General features: G+C 39.4%; 1 protein-coding gene across 1 annotated transcript in view; it reads left to right on the plus strand.

Annotated features, from left to right (window-relative positions):
* Positions 1–2,177: 2,177 nt before the first annotated feature.
* The window catches only part of TTN (titin), a 270,387-nt gene continuing 255,265 nt past the window's right edge, over positions 2,178–17,299 (plus strand). Inside the window, 9 exon segments of the mRNA XM_036023238.1 lie at positions 2,178–2,362; positions 4,595–4,698; positions 6,879–7,082; positions 8,575–8,862; positions 9,286–9,371; positions 9,463–9,701; positions 15,131–15,452; positions 15,798–15,950; positions 16,630–16,767. Coding sequence (XP_035879131.1) covers positions 4,608–4,698; positions 6,879–7,082; positions 8,575–8,862; positions 9,286–9,371; positions 9,463–9,701; positions 15,131–15,452; positions 15,798–15,950; positions 16,630–16,767 — 1,521 coding nt within the window. The 5' untranslated portion in view covers positions 2,178–2,362; positions 4,595–4,607.

The following is a 17,299-nucleotide window of genomic DNA, read 5'->3' on the forward strand; positions in this document are numbered from 1 at the left end:
CTGCACTGTAAAGTCTAGAAATGTCCAAGAAAGGTGAAGACAAGCAGCATGGGCAGACAGACACTTGCCCTCATGTCTGTGACAATGGTCTATCATTCTGTCCTGGGTCTCAAGCTCTCTGTGCCACACTGGGTCGCAAAGACACAAGCTTCAGGATTCTGTTTACTTGTTCCCTCTAGTTCCCATAAGAATTAAAGTGGTTGACTTTGGTTCCAAGAAATGTAACAAGACATTAATATGCTTCACATTAGGTCAAATGAATCTAAACACACACACACACACACACACGTGCACACCCAAAGTTAAACAGCCAAAGATGGGCACCTCAAATCAGAAAAATTACACAGCCCTGGCTGGCATAGCTCAGCCAGGATTGAGCACGGGCTGCGAAGCAAAGTGTCGCAGGTTTGATTCCCAGTCAGGGTAGATGCCTGGGTTGCAGGCCATGACCCCCAGCAACCACACATTGATGTCTCTCTCTCTTTCTCTCTCTCTTTCTCCCTCCATTCCCTCTCTAAAAATAAATAAATAAAATCTTTGGGGAAAAAAAGAAAGATTACACAAAATATTTTGCCTTATGACTGGCAGATTGCTTGTAACATGTCTCTAATTGGAAATAATTTTTAAGATATATAACATGAAATTAATTTTTTTTAATCCTCACTTGAGGACATTTGTTCATGGCCTCCTTGTACACACTCTGACTGAAGAACAAACCCACAGCCTGGGTGTGTGCCCTGACCATGAATCAAACCTGTGACCTTTCAGTCTACAGGATGACACTCCAACCAACTGAGCCACACTGGCCAGGGCAAAAATAATTGTTTTTAAATAAAGCAATCAAATGGAATTATGGCAGACAGAGACTCCAGGGGCAAGATGCAGGAGAGGAATGATGCCACCAATACAAAAACAAATGCTTAAGTAAAAGGTACACATGTTTAAATACACACACGGTGCTCTCTTGTCTGTATAATTGTACAATCCTACATCAGTTGTCCAGTATATTTCAGCTGTTAAATTTTAATAAATCCATTATTATATAAATAACTGTAAACTATGAAGTACTCAGGAAGTTAAAACGTCTAATGCATTACCAAGTTCTGCAACAGGAAACATTTTTATTAAAGACATAAATAAACTTAGATTTTAATATTTTAGTCTATTTTATTAAGTAAAGTCTCTTTCCATTATCAAAGCAAATTTCTTCCCTTTTAGTGGTTTCAAATCTTCCAGTTAAACTATTATGAAGATCTTTTAGTATGTTCTTTTGTATTTGAACTATCTCTTGCTTGAAATTAAACTCAGTCTTAAAATAGCAACTATATCATTTCCTAACCACTTTCCATTAGTAACAGCAAACTCCAGAGATTACTAAAGCAGCCTTCACGTTCCCATAAAAAATAAATAAACAAACGTTTGTTAAAAACCCTATGGATAATCTAAATGTAAGACTTGGCTACTCATTAAGAAACAGTACGTGCATATTTGTGAATATTAATGACATGAAAAATGAAATCTGACACAAGTGAAATCATTATACTGTATAGACTAAATCTTAGCAGAGTTCAGATTTGGCCTTTCAACATTAACTCTTGCAGGGCCGTGTAAACTCTTAGCTCATTAATATCAGCCAACTCTCCCCAAAGTACAAGTGAATTCGGAGAATATAGATAGTACAAATGAGCTCTCTTCAATTCTAAGGTTTACAGTCAATGATTCTTCAAAGAAAGTGAAGTCTTATGCATAAGATGAATTCCTTCATCTGTTCTCATGATTGACAGGTACATTTGCTTGGTCTATGGGGGGAGGAGACAGAAATGGGGCCTGACTCACAGGGCAGAGCCCTCAGGTTCAGGGCTATTTGATGACTGCCCACAAGTCTTCTGTTGCCCCAAATTCTCCTCACACCAGTGTTTTCAGATTTTAGCATGGACAATAAATGCTCTTCTCTAAACCCTAACACAGTTATTCTTTAAACACGGTTCTTATTTCCTTGGTAAAGCCTCTGCTGAGGTGCTAAATTTAGCACTGCCAATCAGAAGAACAGGTGCTAAATGACACAACCAAGTAGGTTCCTCTCCTGTCATGCTGCCCTGGGACAGCCAATCACCCAGAGCCCTGCCCTAAGCATGTGGGGCTGTCAGCAGATCAGGCAAATAAAAGGCAGGGCCAGACCCTGACTCTGGAGCAGTCGTGCATTCCCAGCCTCGCCTCGGGTGTAGGGATTGCATAGAGAAGCAGTTTAGAGGCTCACTGATTCATGTCAGAGATGGTCCAACAAACCAACTCTAGATAGGACGTCGTTTCAGAAGCAACCTTGGGCTTAGTCCCAGTCTTTTGGGCACTCTTGAGAAATCAGGTGAGCAGCATCTTTTCTTCTGTTAATGGGAGAGCCCCCTTCTAACTGATCTCCAGTTCCCACTTCTCTATGTATGCTTATGCCTAGCTAGAGATGTTTGTCTAATTACTCACTGCGGGTGCCACTCCATTGTTTGAATGGGCTTGTTAAATTCTGTTTTAAAATATGTGAACATTTTTCTTTACGAAGTTGAATGCTGTAGCATATCAGCACAGTCAGCGATTAACATTGCTTAAATGCACCTAACATTCTTAAAGTGTTCAAGCTGAGGTCTGAAATGGTAATGGAAATGTTTGCTTCTTTTATAGACTCGCTTTGTCTGTTGGAAATGTTCAAGGTTATATTACTCAGTGATAAAGTGAGACACACCAAGAATAGCTCTGATAAAATGCGTGTGGTATCAACTACACCCTGATGACTTTTTAAGGGAATCAACTGCTGAGCTATCAGTCGCAGGACAGTGACAGAACACTTGCCTGCTGTCAGTCAACGCTGGGGAGTTTATTTTGGGAGCCTGACATTTTAGACGCATACCTCCTGTCCTAATTAGACAAAGGCCTCTGAAGAGCAAGCGCTAAAGCAACAAACGTTACTTAGACAAAAGGAGTAAAAGACCAATTTAGGCTGGGTAATTGCAATATATTTAGAAAGGGGGAAAAGGTATATAATTGTTTTCTGAACTACTCAGAGTCTTATTGCATATTTTAATTCAAATCACAAATTATAGGATATGAGATAAATGTTGGTACAAAGAAGGGTAAAAAATAATGTTTTAGGGACTTTTTAGTTCTAAGTACACTTTCATTTCCCATCTTCCTGGAATTAAATTAGTAATTGAAAATGACTATAAATGCATAAATGGTATATAAGATAATACAGCTATTTTAAGATGCACTAGTTTGTAAACCAAATACGAAAAAGTTAGATGCAAAAACTTATTTATTCTAAAGATAATATGCTACAATAAGAAGTTCTTGACAAAAGTGTCTCAAAAAAAAAAAACCTTTTGAATATTATCTGAATTTTCCAAATACAAATTTTATTGTCTCAGAGAACTCTGGTTCTGTTTTCTTGTTAACTAAGTAAAAAGTTACAATAAGGTCCCTTTTAGTGAACAGAGAATCTTATGACAAATAGTAATGAAACAACTGATACTGAGAATCTGCTTTTACATCAGAATAATGGAGTAGTCCCATTAGATAATAAGGTATTTATGCATCAGAAAACTCTTCACATACTCTCTCTGAAACCGATAGACAAAGTACTTTCTTCCACTTACCAAAAGGACTAACTGCAAATTTCATATTCATTTCTTTGATTTTGAATATTTACATTATAAAAACACGGGTCTTTTCACTTAATCTACATGTCACACCAGCCTTCCATTTTTTTCAGTTTGTACATTGTTCCTTATTAACAATAAGAAACAGTATTTTTCTTTCAGATCTATAATAAAAATGTACCCTCCTCACTTATATTTAGATTTCCTTGAATATTTCCTTCAACAGCAGCAACACTTACTGAGCAGTGACACATGAAGAAATACCAAGAGATAGGAAGAACTATACGCTTTGTACAAAAGGTTTGCAACTTTGATAAGGCTTGCCAAAACTTTTCAAGTAAGGAAAGACATTGCAAGGTTTACATTGCTAGTTTTGTTGATGACTTAAGTTATCACTTGAATTACTTGAAGTAAAAATGCCTGAATCTATGTCAATTTTATCAATATAAATAGTGAGTGAAAAATAGTGGAAGGAAAGAAATATTTTTAACTATTGTTTCTTAAACATTGAACTGATGCAAAGATTTGTTTTACACTTCCACACATTTATTATTCTTCACCACCCCCAACCCACCCACCCTTCACCCTATTACTCCAACTTTGCTTTCATCTGACTGTGAGGACTCGAACCCAGCTTTCCCACCTTTGCAAACCTGAATTTCCCTCCTTGACCACTAGGGTACATTCCTTGCTCTACCTGCCTAATTTTTTTTTTCCACATCCTCTTACCCTCGCTATTATGTTAGGCTTCCAGTAAACTCAGAGGCCGACTGTTCACGTTTTAGCCACAAAGGAGTAGGCCTGCCCATCACACTGTGAGGATCACCACGCAGGCCCACAGATGACCTGTGGAGCAATCTGCTTGGAAAATGTGTGTCTCTGTCATCTACCAAGTAGCTACCGAGCAACCCTTAGCCATGACATCTAATTTGTTTTCTCTTCATTTTCAGAGTGCCTACAAAGATGACGACTCAAGCACCGACGTTTAAGCAGCCGTTACAAAGTGTTGTGGTACTGGAGGGTAGTACCGCAACCTTTGAGGCTCACGTTAGTGGTAAGCTCACACACGACCACTTTCTTTGCTTCGCCTCCTCCCAAATAAATTAATTTTGCTCTAGGACTTGAAGTCAAGTTTAAGGCCTGCTTTCACACTGTAAAACTGACCCAACTCTATGGGACGGTCATTATAAGAAAGGATAGACCACTCATAGAGCACTGACAAAAACCTGACAGTATAATGGCTTGAAAATGTTTTGTTCATATTTATAACTCTACGAAGCAAAATCATTAGCATTGGATAAAAACTGATGTCAAATCTAGCTGTTAAGTAAGACCAGATTTGGTCATTCTATTTTTGACTGAGCTGCAGAGCCAGACCAGAAGCCAAGAACTCCAGCCCAACAGGGGCTGGCCACAGAGCCGCTAGGCAGGCAGCACGGGGCTCCCCAGCCTGTGTGCCTGAGGCTCGGTTGTCTTATATGGAAAATTACAGACAAATACAGCTGACTTTTCTCAGAAGCTGAACTTTCAGTGATTAGCTAACTCCTAATTATTTTATTCTTTTATTTTCAATCTTTAGTAAGTGATTCTAGTGAATTAAAATATTTTTGATCATTGAAATGACAACAAAAATGATATAAATGATATATGTCACTCTTGTCTATAGATGAAAATAAAAAAATAACCCTGGAATTTCTTTTTAAGTTCTGTTTCTTTTTTTGTCCTTTTTTCTTCATCATAGCTCAGTTTAGGAATAATTCCATAAAATACATGACTTATGTTAACATGTTGTGAAAAAATGGGGACAATCTACAAACTATATTGTATATAATCTCAAAATTATTTAATCAGTATTGTCTACTGCAGAATCATAACCAGTCTTTTAAAATTATACAGATTAATTGAAAATCATGCTTGATATACCTCCCTGCGCACATTGTCTCTTTATTTTATGGCTTATAATAAAGATATAAAATATTTTTCCTTTTTCCTTTTGTTTTCTACTTATGCACCAATCTTATTCATAGTCGGGTAATACTTTGTTTTACATGGCAGAAATACATAATCATTATTTTCTATTTTATATGTATATAGACATCAATTTAATTCTTATGCATGATAAACTCTGACAGACTTCCAAATAATTCACTTATTTATCTTTTAAGGCTCAGTAACTTCTGAATTAAGCAGAACACATATGGCTTCAGTGGGAATTTTGCCTGATTGTGAAGTCGTGGAATCTGGCTTCTTCATAGCTCCTTGTTCCTTCACACTATGTGCTCGTAAATGCTTAGAAAAACACCACTGAATATACTTGCTACCGATGAGTTAGTCAAATAAACTATTCCCTGTCCACAGTGAGAGACTGGCTAATGTAAGAACAACAAAATAAACTTTCTCTTGGTTATCTCGAAGGAGGCATTACTAGCCTTCGTGCCCATGCAAAGTAACTTGTGCTCAGAATTTACCTCATGCCTTTGGACTGTATAGCTTTAATATAATTAAAACCTCAAACCATCTACATGCAGTTGGTTCTTAGCTTCACAGTTTGTGGTGCGTGGAGAGAATTTGGCTCTTGTACCTGCAACTCCAGCTGTATGTGTTGTTCTGAAAGACTAGGTTGGCTTCTTCTCTCATTATACGAGGACCTGCCCACATGTGGTATGGCATTTTTGCTGATGGCACACTTGAAAGGCAGGGGAGCTCAAGAAGGCGGTGTTCCTGTAGCCTCAGAAGAGGGAGAAAGATGAGCCGGTCCTCTTGCACCGGTTAAGCAGAACTTTTAGATTCCTTTGCTGCTTTCCCCCTTCACTTGGTTTCAACAAGGACAACAGTAACTTTTTATTTCAAAGTTTCCTTGGCTCTTCTTTTTTATAAATCCCTTTTCTGATTTTAATGATGTCCATTAAATTGCCCTGGCAGGAGGACAGGAGATGGAAATTGTCGTCCTCTGAGTGCCCCTGAGAGCCAAGGGACCTTGGAAAAATCATTGAGTCTCTTTGGCCTCAGTCTCCTCCCTGTAAAACGGAGACACTGGCCTCCACATGAACCCACAGACTTTCCTAATGGTTACAAGTTTACACTTTCATCATGGTCTGTCAAGTTTTCACTGTCATTACATAGCATTGCCCTCCAGAGAGCTTTTACGGTTAGGACGAGGCAGTGACACAGTGGGGCAGCGCAGAGGCCTTGTGCCCCACTCAGACATAAAGGAGAATTATCTTTGCACTCCAGGTTTCCCAGTTCCTGAGGTGAGCTGGTTTCGGGATGGCCAGGCAATTTCCACTTCCACTCTGCCCGGCGTGCAGATCTCCTTTAGCGATGGCCGCGCTAAACTGACGATCCCCGCCGTGACTAAAGCCAACAGTGGACGATACTCCCTGAGAGCCACCAATGGATCTGGACAAGCGACTAGTACTGCTGAGCTTCTTGTGACAGGTAGGCTAGAGGGGACCTGCCTGTCTTCTACCCCTCCCCCTCACAGGGCATCTCCAGGACTTGGCGGTGAGGGGATGCACAAGAGCAACTGAGCACAAGTACCCGCAGCTGGAGTCCAGCTGGAGCAGGACTCACGGGGAGGATGAACTAACAGCAAAGTTGTTTGCCGTGTGGAATTTCATTTCCCTCTCAAAATGCAGCACAAACATGGCTGCAAATCAGTTCCTTTATATACATACTGTGTTAAGCACTCAAAAGTATATTAAGGAAATATTTAAAAATTCCGTTTCTCAGCAAGTAGAAAGGCGTGGAGCCTTGTTTGTAAGCCTACTAATGAAATATGTGTATCTCTAGGAACTCACACTTTTTAACAAGCTCCTAGATGATTCAGATGCAAATTGTCCACAGACCACCCACTTAGGAAACACTGCTCGGGGCTATAAAGTTTAATAATCTTCATTTTCGATTCCTGAAAATATTACACAGTAAACACACACAGAAAAAGGCAAATGCTTGTTTATTATTCAAATGTGTGATGACACAGTTTCCCCAGAAAAGTTGTGACCAATCTTCAGGGCCACTATCATTTTCTCCATCCTTTACTTCCTGATAAGACATCCGTGCACATAAAATTGCATGACTGTACCTGTTACGTAATGATGTCCTTCATGAGCTGCATAGTGTCATATATGTTTATTCAGTAAACTATGCCCTTAGCACCTTCAAGTATAGGGCTATAATTGACTTAAACAGAAGGCACATCAGGTATGAACTTTAACACACATCCAGAAAATTTAGAAATGGAATATGCACAGGGTTGGCAGCATCTACTATATTTTGTTACTCAAAAGCATATCAAAATTAATCCCATTGGCCCTTCCCATTTATTTCATAAAAATTTCTTTCAGCATGATTAACAAAAAAATCCCCTTTCTGTAGCAGAACTGACATTAAATCATGTCATTATTTGGACTAATATTTTAAATGCAAGTAAACATTTGGGTTATTTGAATAGTGATCAAGTTGGAGACAACTTTGTGTTTTTTAAATTAAGTGAAAATTTAATGATCTGGTAAGTCATAAGTGCACCTGTCAAACCAACTATTGGAATTCCTTTTAATGTGACTTAGAACTATGAAAAGTTACCTTAACATGTTAATGTAGTGCTAGATGTAAGGTTGGGAGGAAGCACCAAATTCTCTAGAAATGTTATAAGAAGACCTAGGCGTTAACAAAATTAAATGTGGTGGCCTAGACGTGCTAAACAAAACAAAGCAAATACAATAAAACATGGCGGCAGAACTGCCTTCTGCCATCACCTGGCTTCATTCTCGCTGTCCTCTGCCGGATGAGCTGGGCTCAAGGACAGTCCAGGATGTCTGCTTCAGCGACTCATCGACTGGTTTTGGAATCTCGGAGCTGTGACTATTTGAAAATAGCCTTTTGGAAGCGCCTCAGCCGGCAGTCCTGACGTTCTTCTCTTTCCCCGCAGCGGAAACAGCGCCACCCAACTTTGTTCAACGACTGCAGAGCATGACCGTGAGACAAGGAAGCCAAGTGCGACTCCAAGTGAGAGTGACTGGAATCCCTACACCTGTGGTGAAGTTCTACCGGGATGGAGCCGAAATCCAGAGCTCCCTTGATTTTCAAATTTCACAAGAAGGCGACCTCTACAGCTTACTGATTACGGAAGCATACCCCGAAGACTCTGGGACCTATTCAGTAAATGCCACCAATAGCGTTGGAAGAGCTACTTCGACTGCTGAATTACTGGTTCAAGGTACGTGCTAGAGGCTGAGGAACAGGGGGAAGGGGAGAGGGCTGACTTGGGGAGTGGGGGTCCACCTGCCTCTCCTCAGAGGTCTTGAAAAGTCTCTGAGATTCTCAGCAAGAGCTCAGAATGAATGAAACAAGCTATAGTTATTAACCCTTTACAAACTAGAGAGTATTTCAACTGTCATGTACATTTTCAATTTACTGGCAAACAATGAAATTTTTAAAAAGTGGTTCTATGTAAATTCTTTTCTAATAATGAACATTTTCTATTTTAAACCTAATTAATGTTCATACAAAATCCAAAACTTTCTGCATTTTCTTCCATTGGGACACCTAGAAAATTTTATTGAATTTGTAATCAGAATTAACCCCTTTAAAAATGAGGCATGGTGCCTCTTCCTAAATATTTACCTTCCTCTTCCTGCAGGTGAAGAAGTAGTACCCGCTAAAAAGACAAAGACAATTATTTCGACTGCTCAGATTTCAGAAACAAGAGAAACCCGAATTGAAAAGGTATTTTTCTATATTGTCAGGGTTCCAGCCCTTCAGACTGTGGTTTCACCAACTTCCTCCTCCTCATGGGCTTTGTTTCTGTCTTTTGCAGAAGATTGAAGCCCACTTTGATGCCAGATCAATGGCAACAGTTGAGATGGTCATAGATGGTGCCACCGGGCAACAGCTGCCCCATAAAACACCTCCCAGGATACCTCCTAAGCCAAAGTCAAGGTCTCCCACCCCACCGTCTGCCAAAGCACAGTTGGCTCGACAGCAGTCCCCATCGCCGATCAGACACTCCCCTTCCCCGGTCAGACATGTGCGAGCACCAACCCCATCTCCCGTCAGGTAAAGCTGTTTCAAAGAGATCAGGTCATTCTGTATTTTTGAATTAGGTTTATCCAATAAGAAGGGAAATAGAAGGAGGCAATAAAAAGTGTAGCATGTGATAATGGAGGTGAACAAAAAGGGTACTAAATCCGGTTTTCACAAATTCTCACTGTCCATAGGTAAATTGGAGAACTTTATAAGCTGTAATCCTAAATTCTTTTCTTTGAACTTTTAAAAAAGATTTTATTTATTTATTTTTAGAGAGAGGGGAAGGGAGGGAGAAAGAGAGGGAGAGAAATATCAATGTGTGGTATTGATACACACATACCCAACTAGGGACCTGGCCTTCAACCCAGGCATGTGCCCTGACTTGGAATTGAACTGGCATCCCTTTGGTTTGCAGGCTTGTGCTCAATCCACTGAGCTACACCAGCCAGGGCCTAAATTCTTATTTGTACATCATTTAATAAACATCTGCTTTATGGGGCCAAAAACTAAACAAAACAAAAAAAACACAATGAAATGAGAAGAGCACACAATTGGTTGGATGCTCTATATTCAATCAGCCTGATCACTTGCTACCAACGTGATTTAGGAAAATAATTATAATAATTAAATAGTCACTACTATGTATGGACCACTATGTTAGACATTTGATCAGCACTCTATGTATATAACCTCATTAAATATTCAAAGTGACCTGTAAGAATTATCACCCATAACTTTATAGATAGATGACTGAAGCTAAAGAAGTTAAATAATTAGCTTAAGATTGTAGTCATGTCATGTGTTTGGTTTTTTTTTAAGATTTTATTTATTTATTTTTAGAGAAAGGGAAAGAGAGGGAGAAAGAGAGGGAAAGAAACATCAATGTGCGGTTGCCTCTCATGCCCCCTACTGCGACCTGGCCTGTAACCCAAGCATTTGACTGGGAATCAAACCAGCAACCCTTTGGTTCACAGTCTGGCACTCAATCCACTGAGCCACACCAGGCAGAGCATAGTTGTGTCATTTGTAAATTAAAGAGAATCATGATAAGGATGGTCTCAAAGTATGTTGTGGAGATTTGATGTAATCAGGAAAAAGTATCTTGTAAATAGAAAGTAATTTTACAAGTGTTCTTATGCTTTAAGAATAAAAAAACTTCTAATATTTTGCATATGCTTAAGTTATTTTATCTAAAAAAATAAAATGGGTTTCTATTTTTAGTTAATATAAAGGTATTTTAGAAAGTGGGCATGTATCATCAGGACTCAGAAATTATAATATAATCAAGTATAAATCATAGACCACAAATTTGAGACTTTGGAATTTGGTTTAACATGCTGAGATTTTTTATATGATGAACTAAAAAATGTGCAAAGTTTTGAGGATACAAAAAAGTCTTTCTTGATCAATTTGAATGAGCATTTTTAAAGTAGTGAAAGTTCCTGTGCCAAGATATTCGTAAAAGAAGAATAATAAGTGGATAGTTGACCTAAAAATATGTGAAATTACTATAATCAAAACAGTATGGTATTGGTAGGTGATTAGAAAATACACCAGGAGAGCAAAACAGAGTCCAGAAATAGATTCAAATATTCAGGAAATTCTATTTTTAATCAAAGTGACCTTTCAATTCAGTGGGGAAAAATATTTTACTTGATAAAATATTTTACTTGATAAAAATATTTTACTGGTCCAATTAGCTATCCACTTGGAAGAAAAAAAAATATTAACCTCTACCTCACACCATTTACGAAATAAATTGCAGCATGACTAAAGAGATAAATAAAAAATAAAAACCAACCCTGGTTGGTGTGTCTCAGTGGATTCAGTGCTGGCCCTGCAAAGCAAATGGTTGCTGGTTCGATTCCCAGCCAGGGCACATGCCTGGGTTGGGGGCCAGGTCCCCAGTAGGGGGCTCATGAGAGGCAACCACACATTGATACTTCTCTCCCTCTCTCCCTCCCTTCCCCTCTAAAAATAAATAAATGAAATCTTAAAAAATAAAATAAAATAAAATAAAATAAAACCAAAACACTGAGAAGAAAACTGGGGGAAACATTTGTGGAGGAGAGCCTTGAAAAATAGATCTACAAATTCAACTGCATAAAAATAAAAACATATGGCAAAAGCAAGGTCATGGCTAAACCAAACAGGCATTTGTGAAAACATTTTAAAGGTGCCTCTTCCTCAAGATATTTCATTGCCTCTGTCATAAAAGTGTGATAACAAATTTACAATGGCTACAATGCAAACAGTACAAGCCTGGGAATAGTGCATAGTCTGCACAACCATGCACAGTGGTACTCAGTAAGACCCCAGAGAGAAGCAGAATGCACACAGTAGGTATGGGGAAGTATCTGCAACACTTATGACAGAGAACTAATATACCAGATGTATTAAAAAGCTTGCACAAAATAATTTTGAAGGAAAAAGCAAACAACACAAATTTTAAAAATTACAGAAGACAAACATTTCACACAAGATGCAATTTAAATGTCCAATAAATATCTGAAAAATTGTAGATATATTCCAGTTTTTATTCTATGGACACTTTATTTTTTAGTATTTTATTGTATTTTTATTACTATTTATCACTGTTTTATCCCCGTCTCCCCTACCCCCCACAATCACCTACTGTTGTCCATGTCCACGAGTCCTTTTTCCTTTTTGCTTGATATTGGCTACTTTAAAAATTAAAGTATTGGCAGACAATAATATGAAGTCTTAAACAAGAAACTCAGTTTAGGAAACATACCTAGCTAACAAATATAAAGTGCTCTGTCTCAGGCTCATCCCAAGTTTGCACAACATGAAGCCACAAGGCAGGCCAGATGTGATTTGGGGGACATAACAACCTGACCATATTTTAAATCTCAGCCTAAGGGTCATTTAGAATCACAGGGCTTTCCTGACTCCATGGCCAATTTTGAGTGTCTTAACAGTTCTGGAAGTTCATTAATAAAAATCCCAATCACTTAGCCCCCCAAATTTCCTTTAAAATAATTAAGAATTAAAAATATTGACTTGTAGATAAAATAATGATTATCTAAGACTGCTTTCTAAAATGTCTTCTGGTTTAGTCTTGATTTTTTGTTGTAAAGCAAGGCAAATGTATTTCATTGAATAAGGTGCATTGTATCTAGCTGTGACCAGGTGATTATCTTTTATTGTAAGAGCAGAAATAAGCACTTGCCTATAATGACTCAAATTACACTGATTTTCCCAGTTATGGGCTTACCTGCCATCTGCTGCTAATCACACACATCATGCTAATCCCGTCTTTAACTCTTTTTGAATGAAACCCCCTGTGTACCAGGTACAGCAAGAACAAGGCACAGGTTGAAACTTGGAGGCATATGTCACTTTTCTTCAATTGGTGTAGACCCAAATTATTCTAAACTGGTCTTTGTTATATTTTTAAGGCAGTCACTTTCAAAATAAAGCCATGTTTCCTAGATTTCCCTTTAGTTGATCGTGACTTTGTGTATAAAATGTCAATTGATTTTCACCAAAAAACCCTTTGTCAAAAAAGACGATGAAATATTTCTTCATTAAACTCATGAATATTGTAATGTTCTGTTACGTTACTCTGTAATTTAGAGCAGGTATCAACTGGAACTTGATAGAATATTAGAATATTTGTTTCACTTATGATCAGTATAAATTAAATACCCTATGTAGTGCCAGAATACTTTCATAAACATTTTCCTTTATGAAGCAGTTAGATGCAATAATAAGGCAATACTGCCACCTACAGGGTGATATGTATATAACTCATTGATTAACAATTAAATTATGAAAAACTGTCTTAAAATAGTTGACCAACCCCTAGAATTGTTGCTATAGATTAGGAACTGTCTTTTTTTTCTATAAATGAAAGTATTTAGCACACATGTTTTTCATCTGATGCTATTGCACTTTGGACAAACACAAAAGGCAATCAAAGCTATTTTTGAAGAAGCCACATTATCAATTTAATTTTAAAAAATCATAGAATCCTTAGGTTTCAAATTAGCCAGTTACCACAGGAAGTACAAGGATATTTAAAAGAAGTCCAGGGTACATTACAATGAGGCTGAAGATAAACAAACTCAGAGACAATTTAAAAGAGCAATCCACAACAATTTGACTAGAACAGCAGTTTCCAAAGTGTACTACACAGCCTACTCCACAGAAAGTCCTGAGAAAGCTTTTCCTGGCCTGGAGATTCACAAGGCACATAGACATAGTGAAGGCTATGGCAAGTCCCATAGGAAAACTAAAAAGGTCTAACTTCTTTAGCTTAGCTTCCCCCAAAGACCTTTGCTTTTACTTTCCTCAAAATAAACTTGACACTTGATTCATGGCTGAAAAGAGCTATAAATCCAACATAATTTCCCACCTTGTATTAAAATAGATTTTCTGCTATAGATTAAACTCACTCTAGCCTTCCTCATTGTCTTCTCTTGTGTGACATTTATGTCTTTATCCTGATTTATTAGTGTAACTTTTTATACAAGGTGTATTAATGCATTTTTATTACAGAAACTTTACTGTGTTCAACACATATTTGGTACCTGCACATGCCCCAGAAGTGGGAGCATGGAGAAATTTAGAGTTATGATCGCAATAATTACCAGGGCCTTTCTGTGGCTGTATTTCAAGAAACCACCTTTTGCTGTTTTCACTTTTTAAAATGTGAGACAGTGAAGCAGGGCATAAAATTATTTATCTTGGAATTAAGTCTGATTCTCGAGTTACAGCAAGTAAGAGCAAGGCTCAGTGGGATTTAGAACAGATTGTGGATGACAGCTAGTGGGAAGGGAGGTTCAGGGGTGGAGGATTGAGCAACAAGGAAAAAGGACTCATGGACATGGACAACAGTGTGGTGATTGCTGGGGAGAGGAACTAAATGAGGTACAAGGGAACTAAATGGTGATGGGGAAAAATACAATAAAGATTAAATTAAAAGAGAGAGAGAGACCCAGAGAGCTCACCCAGGAAGCCCCTCCCCCTTTCTGCCGCAGGAAAACGCTGCGGTGAACTGACAGCTGTCTATAAACCAGGGAGCAGCCCTTCACCAGGTGTCAAATCTGCCCGAGCCTTCATCTTGCACTTCCAGCCTCTAGAGCTGTGAGATAGAAATCTCCGTTGTATGGAAGACCCCCAGTCCACGGTCCTCTGTTACAGCAACCTAAGACACTTACCCACTTAGACTTTCTGCTCCAATGCAACATCACAGGTCAGGGATATGTGCCTAGTTTACTCATTGATAAATCTCAATTGCCTCAAATAAAACCTGACAGATGGAAAATGATTGATAGGTATTTTTTTGAAAGAAAAAAAGATTGTGTTTAAGTACATTATTTGCCTCTGAACAGGTTACTGAGGCACACTGTTTAAAACTATGCATTGAATTAAACACTTCCAGAGGGGAGCTCCTTGTCTTGGGTTTCTTACCGCTGCCCTTCGATTTTCAGACCTGTGTCTCCGGCCGGGAGGATCTCCACGTCCCCCATCAGGTCTGTTAAGTCTCCATTACTCATGCGGAAGACCCAGACACCCACGCTGGGCCCCGAAGTGCCTCCCCCATGGAAGCAAGAGGGCTACGTGGCCTCCTCTGAGTCTGAGATGAGAGAAACTGTGATGACAAGTGCTACGCAGATCAGGACGGAAGAGAGATGGGAAGGGAGATACGGGGTCCTTGAGCAAACGACCATCAGCGGCGCTGCAGGCGCTGCCGCCAGTGTGTCCACCGGCGCCACCTTCGCGGCAGAGGCGGTCGCCTCGGGCGCCACAGAGGTACTCTCAGAGCTGTCTTCTGTCCTTTTCTCCCCTCCGCCTTCTGACCTCTCCGACCTGGAACTCGGTCTAGATAGGTTGTGCAGAAGAACGTGAGGATACACAGACACTGAAGAGCAAACTGGGCTCTTGCTTTGTGAAAGCATTGTTAATCAGGACAGAGGCTCTAATGTGTGAGGTCGGCATAAAATACAGGTTTTAACAACCTGTATTCTATTTCTTGTGGTGATAAGTGCTTCTGCACATGCGTATTTGGCTCTAGGTAGCTCAGTTTCCACGGTGTTTTTGTGTTTTCTACCGGCATGGCATTCGAAAAAGTAATGCAATTGGTCATTTCCAATCCAGGTGAAACAGGAAACTGACAAAAGTGCAGCTGTTGCGACTGTCGTTGCTGCTGTTGATATGGCCAGAGTGAGAGAACCAGTTATCAGCGCTGTAGAGCAGACTGCTCAGAGGACAACCACGACTGCCACACACATCTCACCTGCTCCAGAACAGGTATGCGGGAGGCTGTCCAGGCTGAGCTTTGCAGGCAGAGATCCCACTAGGAGTCAATGCTTGAATCATTGTGAGGAGAGCATCAAGCCCAGACTTTTCGAATTTTCTTAGCCAAACATAGTCAGAAATACCAAAGGTGTGCAAAATATAAGTGCTGTAAGTACCTGGTCTATGACGGGCAAGGAAGCAGGCAAGAGTTAACTGTCAGAAAGGCAACACAGGGGGTCAGACAAGGTATTCTGAGTGTCAGAGTACTCCTGGGTCAAGACAGGCAAAGGGTGGCCTGGAAAGTCAGCCCAACAAGGCAGGTGGGTACGTGTGCACTCGAGGCTGTGGTTCCAGACCAGTCAGCCAAGAGTTCAGGCCCTCCAAGGAGCCAGGTGTGGAAACCATTATTTCAGGGCAGACATTACTTTTCTCTAAGCTTCCCCAAAAGACCTTTGCTTTTACTTTCCTCAAAATAAACATGACACTTGATTCATGGCTGGAAAGTGTTATAAATCTGGGATAATTCCCCACCTCATATTTGAATAGATTTTCTGCTATAGTTTGAAATCACTCTTGCTTTCTGCTTTATCCTCTCTTGTGTGACGTTTATGTCTTTATCCTGATTTATTATTGCAACTTATTATACAAGATGCATTAAAGTATTTCTTCCCTTTCTCCTCTGTGAAACCAGATGAGAAAGGAAGCAGAGAAGACTGCTGTAACTAAGGTAGCAGTGGCTGCCGATAAAGTCAAGCAACAAGAAGTAAAATCAAGAACCAGAGAAGTAATTACAACAAAACAAGAGCAGGTGCACGTAACTCATGAACAGGTGAAAATGTTTTTTGATGTGAAATTATTGTTGTTATTACCTGTGTCGACACATATAATAGTGTTTACCGTGAAGGGTGTTGTATCTTGGGCAACTTGGTTTTTATCACGCTAATAAAAGTCCCTTATATCTGTGTATTCCTGGGTACTATATACCAAAGTCCCTTAGAGTCACCGAATGCTTTCCGCATGTAGACAGAAGGACCTCTGTGAACAGGTACTGGGGAGAAACAGGGGTCTCGTCTACACTGATCCAGGAATGCACTAATGAACTGTGTGGCTGTGTGGGAGGTAGTACCAGGAAGAAGACATAGTCAGGAACAGAGAAGAGTGGAGAAGGACACTGAGGACCCACTGCTTTGAAAACGGCTTACTCTGTTTCCTTACTCTTCAGGAGAATATTTGAATGTGGATTTGAAGCAGTGTGAATAGCATGGCCTGTGTAGGTCAAATGAACTGAAAAAGTGAAAAGGACAGCATTCAAGGACAGATTAGATAAAGCTGACTGGTAGGGCTATGGGCCTAGGGAGCCA

Source organism: Phyllostomus discolor, chromosome 4, assembly GCF_004126475.2.
Source record: "Phyllostomus discolor isolate MPI-MPIP mPhyDis1 chromosome 4, mPhyDis1.pri.v3, whole genome shotgun sequence".
NCBI lineage: Eukaryota > Metazoa > Chordata > Mammalia > Chiroptera > Phyllostomidae > Phyllostomus > Phyllostomus discolor.